Here is a 12,985-nt window from a genome sequence, read left to right as displayed (position 1 = left end):
AGTTGATTTGTACACGTTATAAATAAAATATGTTTACAGTTTCTCTAGCCATTATTATTAAATTAAGCATTAATATTTATTTTTATACAATTTATATCCATTTTTAAATTTAATGTCTTTCATGTGTATGCGAGTCTATATGGTATTTATAATATGGGTCATTAGTAGCCTGAATTAAATGAATAAATAAATAATATACATGCATCATTGTGTGACACCTAATTCCACTACCCAACTATATGTAAAGTTTTTATTGAAAATTTATTTATAATTAAAAAGAGCCTTTACAAACAACGTCCCATTTGAATACAGCTTATTTATAAAATAGCAATAGGACACGACATACTCATGAACTGTATTGTGCATATATTTATCAAAATATTATAACCATTACAAAGTTGAGACGTGGTGTGTAACTTTCATAAATTAACACGAATTAATAATAAACAATAATGCATATTATTTCATAATGTACTGAATACACAAATTAAAGTATAAAAAATATTTTAAATAATAGTATAGTAGAGACATCATGTCTCTATCGGATTTTAGTCGTCGATTAATACTTTTTATATTACCTCGCACCGCTTGTTGGTGGTTGAAGGTTGATTGACAATTTCTTGACATAGCTACTGACTTACTGACATAACATTATAATTATTATATATCGACTATCATTGGTACTTAGAAGAGCGAGCATTTTATTTTGATAGTTTATTTATGCGAAATTTCCTTAATGAAAAATAATTGTCTCTGTTTAAGTAATTGGAAAATTAAAATAATAGTGACCACAAAAATATATAGATACAGTTCATTCAAAGAAGCGCAATGAATTCTTTGCGAATAACTTTAATACAACCACAAATGTTGGCTAGATTTACTTCAACATTACCAGAATTTGTTAATAGGAATCCTCGGAACTTGGAACGAATGAGGATAGCTCGCAAACCAGACGGTTATCATTTGGAAAAACCGGATCGTAAGTTTTGGCACAAGTTAGTATTGTTTTTTTATGTAACTGAATTGACAAATTATGGAAAGTGGCATTGGGCATTTATATGTATACATATATGCCGCCAATAGCACTCATCAATGGTTTGCCCTTGCTACCATACTCTGTAATTTCATTTAGTTTTGAAAGTATTCAAAATGTTCATAATTTGTGATATCTTTTATCTATAGCAACAATTTTTTTTATAGGTTAGTCCTCACTCCAAGCAATCGTACAGTAACAGCTCAAGTCGTTCACTTTGTTAATGGTCCTGTAGTGGAAGCAAAGACATCAGAATGGGCACTCCGTCAACAATTATACAGTATCAATGATACAAGTGCATACATTAATTTAGGAAGAGTGTTTGCTCAGCGGTGTCTTGAATCTGGAATAACTGAAGTGTATTGTAACATTAAACCAGTCTCAGGAGGTAAAGTGGAGAAATTTCTGGATGAGGTTGTTAAAGGTGGCATAAAATTAGAAGAACCTGAGCCTTATATGAAACCTAAGTCATGGGACCTAATGAGACCAGAAAAGCCATGGGAAGTTATAGAAGAATAGAAGAGTAAATTTAAACAATGTTATCATATAAATTGTTATAACTTTTACAGTTTGTGTTTATTTTACATAAATAGATAATAAATTTAGAATATAAAATTAAAATCATAAAATCAGCAGTCTTTTATTTATTATTTTTTCACACATTTACATAGCTACATTTGAATACTCACATATTTGCATTTTTTTTGTTACGTAACACAGATATGAAATACACTATTTAATTAGGCAATAGTACTACAATAGGAGTAGTATAGTAGAATCTAGAGCTGTTTAAATGGGATGTAAGTGGTACTTTATAAATATAATTTTTATGATGCATTGACTCTCTCCCCTAATTTGGGATTGGTTGCCACTTACCATCAGTTAAGTTGTCAGTTTGTTCACCATTCCAAATAGATAATACCTATTTTTTGGTGTATTTCTGTCACCTCTTAAACGGACTATCAATAGGTTCACTATTTATTTATATATTATTTTGTGTAGTTTAAATAGTTCTTGGATGGTTTTAAAGCATCCGGTAGGTGTCGCTACTTTATAAAGTCATGATGACTTTCTCCGATATTGATTTATTATTCTTAATTTCTAATAGTTTATTTCTTACGATATTAAGGAAAAGAGATATAATGAATATTAAAAAGGTACGACAATAAATATAAATAAGTCAAATAACATGAATAATGGCAACCCAAATCGCTAGAATATACAAAAAAGTTGAATTTTCTCAACTATGACAATGATTTCCGTTTTGTTTATATTTACAATTAACTTATAATATTGTTACAAAAGATACTACGTCTTAAACATTAATTTAAAAATAATGTATTAAATTTTATAGTTTATAATTTGCGTCAAAAGTGTTTAAAACTCAGTTTTAAATATCTGTTACGAAAGAGGCGTTATGTTGAGTCATTAATGAATATGGCGGAAAAAGTCATGGCGTCCATTTTTTTATGAGACGCTCTGTAGAGTAGTGTGTTTATCCTTCTCTAACTTATTGAAACCCCTTAAGCGACTTTGGGCACGCGTAGTGATCAATATGTCCACGTGATCTGTCGTCAGTTGCTACTCGCGTAATTGCAAATGCAAAATGTCTGAGAAAGAAACGTTTGTGTTACAATGAAATGTTAATTTTTGTTGTTATTTGTAGTGTTATAGTTTTAAAGTAAAATGCCTGCATCGATTGGTGTTAATTTACGTGTGACTGGCCACTGCAGCCAAGGCGGGAGAAAGTATATGGAAGACTTGTTTTCCGTTGCTTATCAACAAACTGAAGATGAAAGAGATTTGGAGTATGCTTTCTTTGGTATATATGATGGGCATGGTGGTAGCGAGGCGGCAGCATTCGCTAAAGAACATTTGATGGATTCTATTGTAAAGCAACGTCAATTTTGGTCTGATAATGATGAGGATGTCCTGAAAGCCATCAGAAATGGTTACATGTTGACCCATTTGAACATGTGGAAAGAATTAGGTAAGTTTTTGCCTTACGAACAATCTTTTAATTTACTTTGAAACAAATGAGGATAAACTCAAGGAGAATTCATAGTGATTGTAAAATGTTTGTGTGACCTTGTTACTTGGCTCATTGTTTTTTTCTATATTAGTTTGACATTGATTCCACAATAGAAAAGTTTGAAGTCTTATTACTGTTTTATAAATAGTGAGGTGATAATAATTTTGTAATGTGTATTACATGTAAGTCTTTACAAACAACTACTTGTAAAGTGAAAGCAGTTCAGCTGGTTTCAGTTTTTGTGTTATCAAGTTTCCTCTTATGAAAGTCTTGTGTTATGGCATTATCCATTATCATTTTATTAGGATACAATATTATTTTTACATCAAACTGTAATTTACTGTGAAAGTAAAATAAATTAATTAATCTTATACTAATATAATATAAATATTATTATTCTCATATACTTGTTCTGACATGTTTTTTATTTACTAACATCAATGTTACAGTGGAAAAATGTCACTTTACTAAGTATATTAAGTTCTGACTTTAAATGATTCTACTCAAGAAAGAATATTTTCTATAGTGCCTCTAGTAGTGTGAAAAGAAAAAAGTAATAAAGAATGTATATAATTATTTCAGTGTATGATGTGTTGTACTTAAAACACCACATCATCTACTATAACAATTTTACATACAAAGTCAATAATTATTCAGTGTATTTTGTGTATGTCATTTTAACATATTTATGATGACCTTAGTGTTCTAGTGCTTTGCCACACAGCCTTACTTTGGATAGTTGTAGGTTCAAATTCATTCATGATTAAGATTGTTGGCATTTGTCTGGGTGTTTACCATGTATATTATGTATATATTTACAAATAAAGATATATCTAAGTATTTATATCAGTTGTCTAGTACCTATGACTCGAATTCTGCTTAGCTTGGGATTAAATTATGCTGTGTGAATTGTCCAAGGTTATAAATGTTAGCTGTCATTTGTATAATGGAACTAATGACATAATAATATGGTTTTATATTTAATTTAAAAGTTTCAAATACAAATTATATCATACATAACATATTTAAAGTCTTATTTTTTTTGTCCATAATATTTATTAATAACAATGTATGCTATTTTTTCCAGAAAAATGGCCAAAAACAGTAACTGGTTTGCCAAGCACAGCTGGGACTACAGCCAGTGTGGCATTTATTAGACGTGGGAAAATTTACATTGGACATGTCGGTGATTCTGCTATTGTACTTGGTTACCAAAAAGATGGTGAGTTTTTGGTATAACACAAAAGCGTTATTAATGTCATTTTCATTAATATCAATGGAAGCATAGTACAATGACCTTTTGCATTCAGCCTTGAACTTTGACTCTATGCCAAATAATTTTAAACCTATTCTGAATACATTTAAACTGATTCAAATTCATTCGGTTAAGATCAGTACAGCCTTTTGATTAAAAAAGAAACTATTAACAAGTCAACAGTCTCATGTTTCTTTGATTTTTTTAAATGAATAATGAATATTATTTCTACCTGAGGTATTATGTGTACCAGAGAAGGATGAAAAGATGACCATGACAGGTCATTGACTATTACAATAGATTTGCAAATTTTAAAACACTTGACTATATGTATTTTACAAAGAGAGTAGTTATCTACAAAATCTAATATCTTATCTCATTTTGACTCTCTAATCTCATACATCATAGTAATTTAACCAATTTTCATACAACAAAATCTCATTTAACATATACAAAGTTAATAATGTCCCCATTCACATGGCCAAAATCTCATTTTAAGAGGATCTTTTAAGGGTGAAATCTCTGCATTGCAGCTAAATAGATATAAATTTTTTAGAAACAGGTTAAACATGTTTGCAATGTGATTACATTTTTTAGGCTCTGAAGAATGGGCTGCCAAACCTCTAACGTCAGACCATAAACCAGAATCCACTGCAGAAATAGAGAGAATTCAAAGATGTGGTGGGAAAGTTATATCAAAAGCTGGTGTTCCACGCGTTGTATGGAACAGACCTCGAGTAGGTCACAAGGGACCCATAAAAAAGAATACTCCCATGGATGAAATCCCTTTCTTAGCTGTAGCACGATCTCTAGGTGATCTGTGGAGTTATAATCCACAAAATGATGAGTTCATAGTTAGTCCTGATCCTGATGTTGGTGTATTGACAATTGACCCAACTAAGTTTCGGTAAGTTATGACTAATGCAACGAAATATTTGTATATATAAATTAATATAATAATCTAATTATTATTGAATTATTATTTGATAAATTGCCGTACTTCCGTCCAGCAGGCATAAAAAACCAAATTATTATAATAAAACTAGCTAGCTACGGCTTTGCACATGTATTATATATATAAACCTCTTGAATAACTATCTATTTTTAAAAAAATGTTCAAAATTTGTTGCATAATCTTAAAGATTTAAGCATACATATTGATGTACAGACAGCGACAGCAACTTTATTTTATACTATGTAATGATTCTACATTCTTAATACCAAAACTAACCAAAATAGTTGTGATACCATTGCACATTCCATTAAACTAATGTATCTCAGTACTCCTAAAGCAAACCACAATTTCCAAAACAAACAGTCAGCTTTTTACAGACCTAATGAATGGCATATTGCAATTAAAATTATATTGAAATTGGGGCATTGTGGCCTCGTTTATACTTCGGCGTGTGCAAATTCTCCTCTTCAGCACTTTTCGATAAAGCTGTGTGCATTGCATATGTAACTTGTGGAAGTCCATTTCCTTACTGATTGCATTTATATTATTTTGTTTAATTCCACTAACATATATATTAAAAATATAATTAAAGATTCATATGACTTCTGTAGATCCTAAATCTGTATTTATTGATTTGTAATAGATTAATAGATTGAATATAACAAACACAGATTCTTTCGGTTCAAACTACTTAATTTTATAATATACTACATGTACTTTATTATATTAGTGCTTGAATGAACTTACCACAGTAAAAGATTTTGACATATAAATAAGAATGATACTGAAAATAATTGAACAATACTTGATAAATGTTCAATGTTTAATTTCCTAATGTAATGATAATAAAATACTATATATCATCTTTTATCAGATTAAAATCATAAATAATCATAATAATATAAAATAATTGTTGTTTGATGAACAGTTGGTTTATTGAAATTTCTTTGTATGTGTTAATTTTACTTCAGGTGTTTAATATTCGGCACCGATGGACTGTGGAATATGATATCTCCTGAAGGTGCAGTGAACCTAGTCCAAGCAACAGAAAGACACAATGAGGCGGCACTAGTTAGTGGCAACGGTAGCCAGCCCAGAGATTGGCTTAACCCATCAAAAAGTTTGGTGGACCATGCTTTAGAAAGGTAATACATACATCCATATATATTTAGTTTTTCTAGATTTAAACTGAGGTAGACTTACCCCAGTCTCACCTATTTCAGCATTCAAGCAGCTTGGAAGCTTTTTCTTTTGCAGGGTGAGGTAAGGCATTTAAATTACATATTGAGGAGCGTGACTAAAATATTATTTTGTTATTAAAAAAAAAGTTTTTAAAAGTGTATTTATTACTTCAAACACTTAGTTGGCATATTTTAAAAATAAATTAAATATTGTTATTCATTATTGGTTATTATTAATTTTTAAAATACTGTTACTAGAGCATATCTCGCAATTTAATATTAGTGGATACTTACTCCTTGAATTTTATTATTTTAAAATTACATATTGAGAATTATCATTTACAGATGGTCCAATACTAGAATGAGGGCGGACAACACGTCGGTGGTGACACTGATGCTGGACCCGCCCGGGCCCCCGCGCGCTACGGTGCTGCGCTCGCGGACTACGGCGCACAAGCCGGCCGTCGCCCCGCCCCTCGCCGCCTGCGCCGCGCCCCCCGCGCCCCCCGCACACCCTGCGCACCCCACGCACACCGCGCCCGCCCCCGCGGGGCCCGCGCGGCCCGCCGCGCCCGACGCGGAGCGGCCCGTGCCGCAGAACGGACTCACCATCATGACGCGCTACTCGGACGCGGAGCGGCCCGCCGCCTCGCCGCCGCCGCTGCCGCCCTGCGCCTCCATCGACGCGCGCCTCTCCGTCGCGCCGCACGAGCCCGCGCCGCGCGACTCCAGCGACGCGGACGACGCCGACCCCATCACCACCTACGGCAACCCCGCCGAGTCCTACTTCATGGCGCGCCTTCTCAACCGGACTCGCGTCATCAACACCCTCGCCGACGTCTACGAGGAGATCGCCAGCGGCCACGCGGACGACGTCCACGAGCCGTCGCCGCCGCCCCCCGTCACCGTTCTGTCGGAGGGCGACGTCGACTCGGATCCGCTCGGTCAGTCGGCCGACGAGAAATCGACCGGAGCGGCCGGCGACGCGCCGCCGACCGACGAGGAGCCGTCCCCGGCCGTCGACGACGGCGGCATCCAAATAAACGAGGTCTCGTCGAGTTCACCCGTCGAGGCCCCGCCGAGACCCCGCGGCCGACGACCTCGCACCGACGTCCGCCGTGACGCGCCCGTCGTGCCCGACCGCGTGCTGCGCTCCCACCACGAGGACGGCCAGCAGCGCCCGCAGACTCGGCAGGCGGCGACGCGCGGTCGCCCCGCCGGCCCGCCGTCGCTCGACCGAGTCGTCATCCTCAATCGGCGCGCGCCGCCCGCGCCGCCCGTGCAGAGGTCCACCTCCACGGAGACCGTGCCGCCGCCGCGGAGACTAGCGCCCGCGCCCTCGTCCGCCGAGCCGGCGCCGCTCGCGGCCGACGACGACGACGGCAGGCGCGGCGGGCGCGCGACGCGCTCACACGCGCCCTCGACGCCGCTCGCGCAGAAGATCACTCGCAGCATCGGCGGCGTGGCGCGAGAGTTACGCGCGGCGGCGGCGGGAAACTCGGCGCGCGCCCCGGGGCCGGCGCGGCGGGCCCCGGCGGCGCGGCTGCGCGCCGACCGCTCGAAGGAGAACCTCGGCGCCGCGACGCGCCGCGCGCGCGCCCGCGCCGCCCCCGCGCCGCCGCGCCGGCCGCGCCGCGCCGATAGCGCGCGCGAGCCGCTCGTGCACTCGACGTCGGGCGAGGAGCGGCCGCGCGCGCTGCGCTCCCGCAACGAGCCGGCCGCGCCGGCCGCGCCGCCCGCCAAGCGCGCGCGCTGCGACGACCGCCCGCCGCTGGGCAAGCGCGCCGCCGGCCCGTGGGCGCCCGCGCCGCCGCTGCGCCACCGGCTGCGGCGCCGGCTCGCCAAGTAGCGCGCGCCCGACTAGTGCTAATTGTGGTTACCTGCGAGCGTGGGGGAAAACGGTGCCTTCAGTACTGCCGAAGTACTCTTTGACGTTTCGTATTTTATCGGTTCGGTCGCCGAGTCGTGCGGGAGATCCAAAGATGACCGCGTCGTATACGGTTAATGTTCTGTTGTTGTTTTTTGTTTTCGTCGCTCGCTCCGACTCCGACTTAGCGTAAGTAGTCCCCGTTTAGTTCTTTAAACTGTTTAGGTAGGTACCTCGCTCCACTGTCGACTGTAGTTTTTGTACTCGTCCCATGTTCCGGCGCGGCTGTTTGCCACGCCCCGGCGACCGCCGGGTCGCAATCGAATATAAACAATAGTACAAAAGAGTATATTGAATATTTTAACATGTAAGTTTAACATGTGGACCAGGCGAATTGAATAGGCCCCATAGATATTTATTTTATCTATATTTATATATATATATATCATGTTGCATTTAACTTTAGACAGATGTGGAAAACCAATTTTCCTTCTTATGATGTCGAAACAGAGGCTACGTGCGACTTTCAGATAAATATTGTTCTCATAGATATATTTCATCGTTTACGAGACCTGTGAAACTGCGATCTTGTGGACGACATACTTTATTATTAGTAGAATATAAAAATTGTGGGTACTATTACCGAGAGTGCTTTTCTCAAACCTGTTAAATAAGAGTGCTAATTATATTTTTTTTAATATATAGATGTGTACAGAAACAATTTTGTATGATCGTCACCAAAATTTTCTTTTGACTTATTATGCAAAATGTATTTTTTCTATACAAATGTAGCTATTAAATATCAGAGAAGTTATTCTTTTAGGAAAAGAATTGTTTATGTACTTCCTTAACGAGCTTTATTCGTTTTCTATTTCATGTTGTAAAACTCGAAAATGAACCATATATATCTATCTACATTTAATGGTGTTCCTTGATCATTAGTGTTGCTTGAGTAAAACATATCTATAAATTTGGGTATGTTATATACACATTTCCAAATTAAGATACTGTAGTGTTTAATTTTCATCATGTGTCTAATAATAAAACAATGTAACAGAAAGTGCTCATTTTATATCATTAAAGCATAATATTCATGACTATAGCTGTACAATATCGTGAGAATGTATAATATACATTTTCTTAAAATGGCGTGGTTACCAGCCGAGTTTACGTTTGAGTTTTGTGGTATTGTTATTCAAGTGTTCGTCAATATATTATTATGTATGTGTCCATATAAGCTAGTAGACAAAACTTTAAACTCGTTGCTCTGGCATTGATTTTCCTTGATTTACTTATAAAAGTAGTTACATTTTCCAGGAAAATTTTTGTAGCGTTTCGTCAGTCTATGCGGCGATTTAATTTACAAACAAATATAGCTGTATGGGCACAATTCTCTACCTTTCTCTATCGTAAACGTTATACAGAAAAAAAAATGTTTTATCTTTAACAAATTTAAACAGAACTCAGGTTGTTTAGAAAAATAGATAATAATGTTCTTAAATTGTTAAGTGTGTGATTTAAAAGTAAAAAGAACTGTTACAAATGTTAATATATATATTAGTGAATTTTAATAAAGTAAATTCTATTTTATAATACAATGTTATTACAATTTATGTTGTAAAATTGTTACAAGAGGATTTTAACACTAATTTGGTAATCGTAATGGCAAATTCTCAAACGTGAAGTCGTCTGTTAACTTGAATATTAATGTAAAATAAGTCGAAACTTCTAGTACAAAATTAATGTGAAATAACATGATTGACATAAGCTACTGAAGTAAGTTTTGATAGACACATACATATATACTTTATAATAATGTAACTTAAGAAGTCTGTTAAATAAAGGTACAAACAATATATAAAACTTGTTACGATATAGAAAATTCTAAAATAAATTTTATCTTAGTTGGTTTATGTCAATCTCTTACGATTTGAACGCATGTTAATAAAATATACCTTATTTAAAGGCACTTAAGTTTGTAACTTAACTGTATTTTAGAACACCAATTATCAATACCAATTCTGATTAGTTTTAATACATTGTTAACTAGTGTATGCGTCTGTACTGTCTTTTACCCAACCACCTTAGTATCAAACTACAAGCAATTTAAGTAACTTTACGTTTTATACTAAAAGTATTGTGATCATGAAACCATTGAATAATAACCAAATGCGATGCAATTTGTTGTTGATATGAATTTATTATTGTAAAATTTAAAATATTAAACTGAATATTAAAATTATTGACTAAAAGTACATAAGGACTGAAGCATATAGTAATGTTAGTGGCAGTCCATATTGTGTACTAATGCGCCCGTGTTGGGCAAATAAATATTATAAATAATGTGCCTCACTTGTTACCGATTTGACGACAAATGAATTAGGTGAAGTGTTCTTTGATAAATGAGATATGTATTTTTTATTAAATATAAAATTTATTGCATTGTAATTAAGCTGTAAAAGAGTTAATATAATCTGTTAAGTAATTATTGTAAAAGTATTTTTAGTAAATTTCTGTCATTTACGTCTAATAATGAAAGATGTTGGCATCCAGAACTTTCTGAATCTGATGTAATGTTGAAATTTACTTATTTTTTTTATATTAATGTTATGTGTTATTAAATTATTAACAGACGATATTAATATGGTTTTGAATAGAATTTGATGTTATTTTTATTATATACAGAAAAACTGAAGTGCAAACAATGGGGATTGATTTTAAAAAAATAGAAGTAAAATGATTTACATTTGATTTGTTCCAAATTAGCTATGTTTCTAGACGCATTCCTACTCTATGTTGTGTCAATAATTAGAATATCCATTTGCAAGTATAATATAGAAACACATAGTACAATGTTGCCTTTTAAATATTCATATATACACCATAGTTATTCTGGTAAGTAGTAAAATTCTAATTTTATATTATGAGCAGTTACTTCGTTTCTTACTTATGCAATCTCGCTTGATACTTCAATCTTACCCTTGTAAGCAGGTCATCCTTATTAACTGTTTAAATCATATCTAAATTGTCCGATAATTTTTAATCTTTGTAAGAACTTGTTTGCGTGTGTATATATTTTAAAGCTATTTATCCTAAATCAAATCAAATCTAAAATTATTTATTAATGTAGGATATTTTAGCCGCTTATGAACGTCAAGTTTTTTTTAATGAATATGTTTTCCCTACCGTCCAGCTCAGTATACAGATTCAATTGAGAAGAACTGGCAAGAAACTCAACTGAATTTCTTTTTTTTTTATTATATATTTAAAGTAGATAGTCAGTTGAGTATATTGCTAGTATAATTTTATAATATTCACAATCAATACGTATAAATACACATAATCGATTATTTCAGAAAGTATATCTTGATACTAAAATGAAAGAAATTTATTTACAGCTGTTATAATAAAGATAGTATAAAATAGATTTTTCTTATATGGTATTTTTGACAACAATGACAATATTAGCTTAGTAAATCATTAATATATACATGCTAGTTTGGAACAAACCCTAAAGTCTAGTTGGTATTAACAAATGTAGAGGAAATTTGTCATTGATTGTTATAACGGTTGTATAATATATATGTCAAGCAAAATAATAAGCACCATGAATTTAAAAAATATAATTGAGGATCTTATTTTAATGTCAAAACTTTTGAACATATTTTCCAATACTTTTTTAAGTCAATAATCGTGCGTTACATGTTCGCTGATATTCGAACGAATTCTGAAGTAGATCAAATGCAATATTATCAGAATTCAGTATGAATATTATAAAATGCATAATTTTTATAATCGTGAGACTTGTATTTTTCAGAATCGTAAAGTTCTGTGTGCCAATATATCTAAGAAAGCCTAAATGAAGTGTTTGTTATGGTAAAATTGTTACTATTCGTTTTGTAATACGAGTCAACCACAACCGACAGATATTTTCATAGGAAACAGTATTTTATCAATATTTTATGTTTGAACCCAGTTTCTTTGTTTTATTTTGTGATGTAAGTGACGGATCAACATTGGGTACGATGTGACCTAAGGGTTGTTATTGCCTTGAAAGGAGGAACGGTGAAACCTGCTAACGTAAAGATTGAGAAGCTACAACAAATTTATTACTATACATAATAATTTTAAAGTAAAGGATTATTGTAGATTTTATTTTTTGATTTAAATAAAGTTTGTATGAAATAGATATGTATTATTTAACGGTTTTCATACCTTCTATTATTATAATTATACAGAAGCCAGTAAATAACTTTGTTTTTGTACAACTCACGGCGCCATCAGGACTCTGAACTAAGATGAGCTTTTACTATTGAGTCTATGGATCTACCACACAATAGGCAACTAGTCAACTTATAATATGCATAGAAAAACTCTTAGACGAACCATATATCTGAGATATACAAAACTCGAACAAACAGCCGAGCGAAGCTAACGCATGCTACTATAGTGAGTAGTAAAATTTGTAAAAGTAAGTGTGCTTACAATATTTTTAATATCCTTTCTTACGAACCAGAATGCATGTACAGATACTACATCCCTGTGGATAAGCATATTAAAACGATCATAGGCAACAAACGGCATCTATTATTATATTGTCACTGTGCTCCGCTCTGCTTACGGTTCTATTTTACTGTTCTATCTACAGCACAGGTAAACTTT

General features: G+C 35.3%; 2 protein-coding genes across 2 annotated transcripts; both read left to right on the top strand.

Moving 5' to 3' along the window:
* The first annotated feature begins 723 nt into the window (after positions 1-723).
* Positions 724-1,651, top strand: LOC131843555 (large ribosomal subunit protein uL18m). Its single transcript, XM_059192229.1, has 2 exons — positions 724-995; positions 1,201-1,651. The coding sequence occupies exons 1-2, from the start codon at positions 829-831 to the stop codon at positions 1,550-1,552; spliced, it is 519 nt and encodes a 172-aa protein (XP_059048212.1). The 5' UTR covers positions 724-828; the 3' UTR covers positions 1,553-1,651.
* Positions 1,652-2,435: 784 nt separating this feature from the next.
* Positions 2,436-12,502, top strand: LOC131843544 (serine/arginine repetitive matrix protein 1). The gene is made up of 5 exons (XM_059192215.1): positions 2,436-3,023; positions 4,153-4,287; positions 4,918-5,227; positions 6,247-6,420; positions 6,802-12,502. Exons 1-5 carry the CDS (start codon positions 2,720-2,722, stop codon positions 8,303-8,305), a joined length of 2,427 nt encoding a protein of 808 aa, XP_059048198.1. The 5' UTR covers positions 2,436-2,719; the 3' UTR covers positions 8,306-12,502.
* The last annotated feature ends 483 nt before the right edge of the window (positions 12,503-12,985 follow it).

Source organism: Achroia grisella, unplaced genomic scaffold (assembly GCF_030625045.1).
Source record: "Achroia grisella isolate CSIRO2021 unplaced genomic scaffold, CSIRO_AGI_Agris_v1 utg319, whole genome shotgun sequence".
Lineage (NCBI taxonomy): Eukaryota > Metazoa > Arthropoda > Insecta > Lepidoptera > Pyralidae > Achroia > Achroia grisella.
The sequence above is the reverse complement of the archived record's forward strand: the minus strand, read 5'-3'. Positions and strand labels throughout refer to the sequence as shown.

Excerpts from the sequence above, each read along its gene's own strand:
- LOC131843555 (XM_059192229.1), top strand. The coding sequence starts at position 829 with ATGAATTCTTTGCGAATAACTTTAATACAACCACAAATGTTGGCTAGA. Across the intron at positions 996-1,200 it reads GATCGTAAGTTTTGGCACAA|GTTAGTCCTCACTCCAAGCA; the intron begins GTTAGTATTGTT and ends TTTTTTTTATAG.
- LOC131843544 (XM_059192215.1), top strand. The coding sequence starts at position 2,720 with ATGCCTGCATCGATTGGTGTTAATTTACGTGTGACTGGCCACTGCAGC. Across the intron at positions 3,024-4,152 it reads GAACATGTGGAAAGAATTAG|AAAAATGGCCAAAAACAGTA; the intron begins GTAAGTTTTTGC and ends TATTTTTTCCAG. Across the intron at positions 6,421-6,801 it reads GTGGACCATGCTTTAGAAAG|ATGGTCCAATACTAGAATGA; the intron begins GTAATACATACA and ends TATCATTTACAG.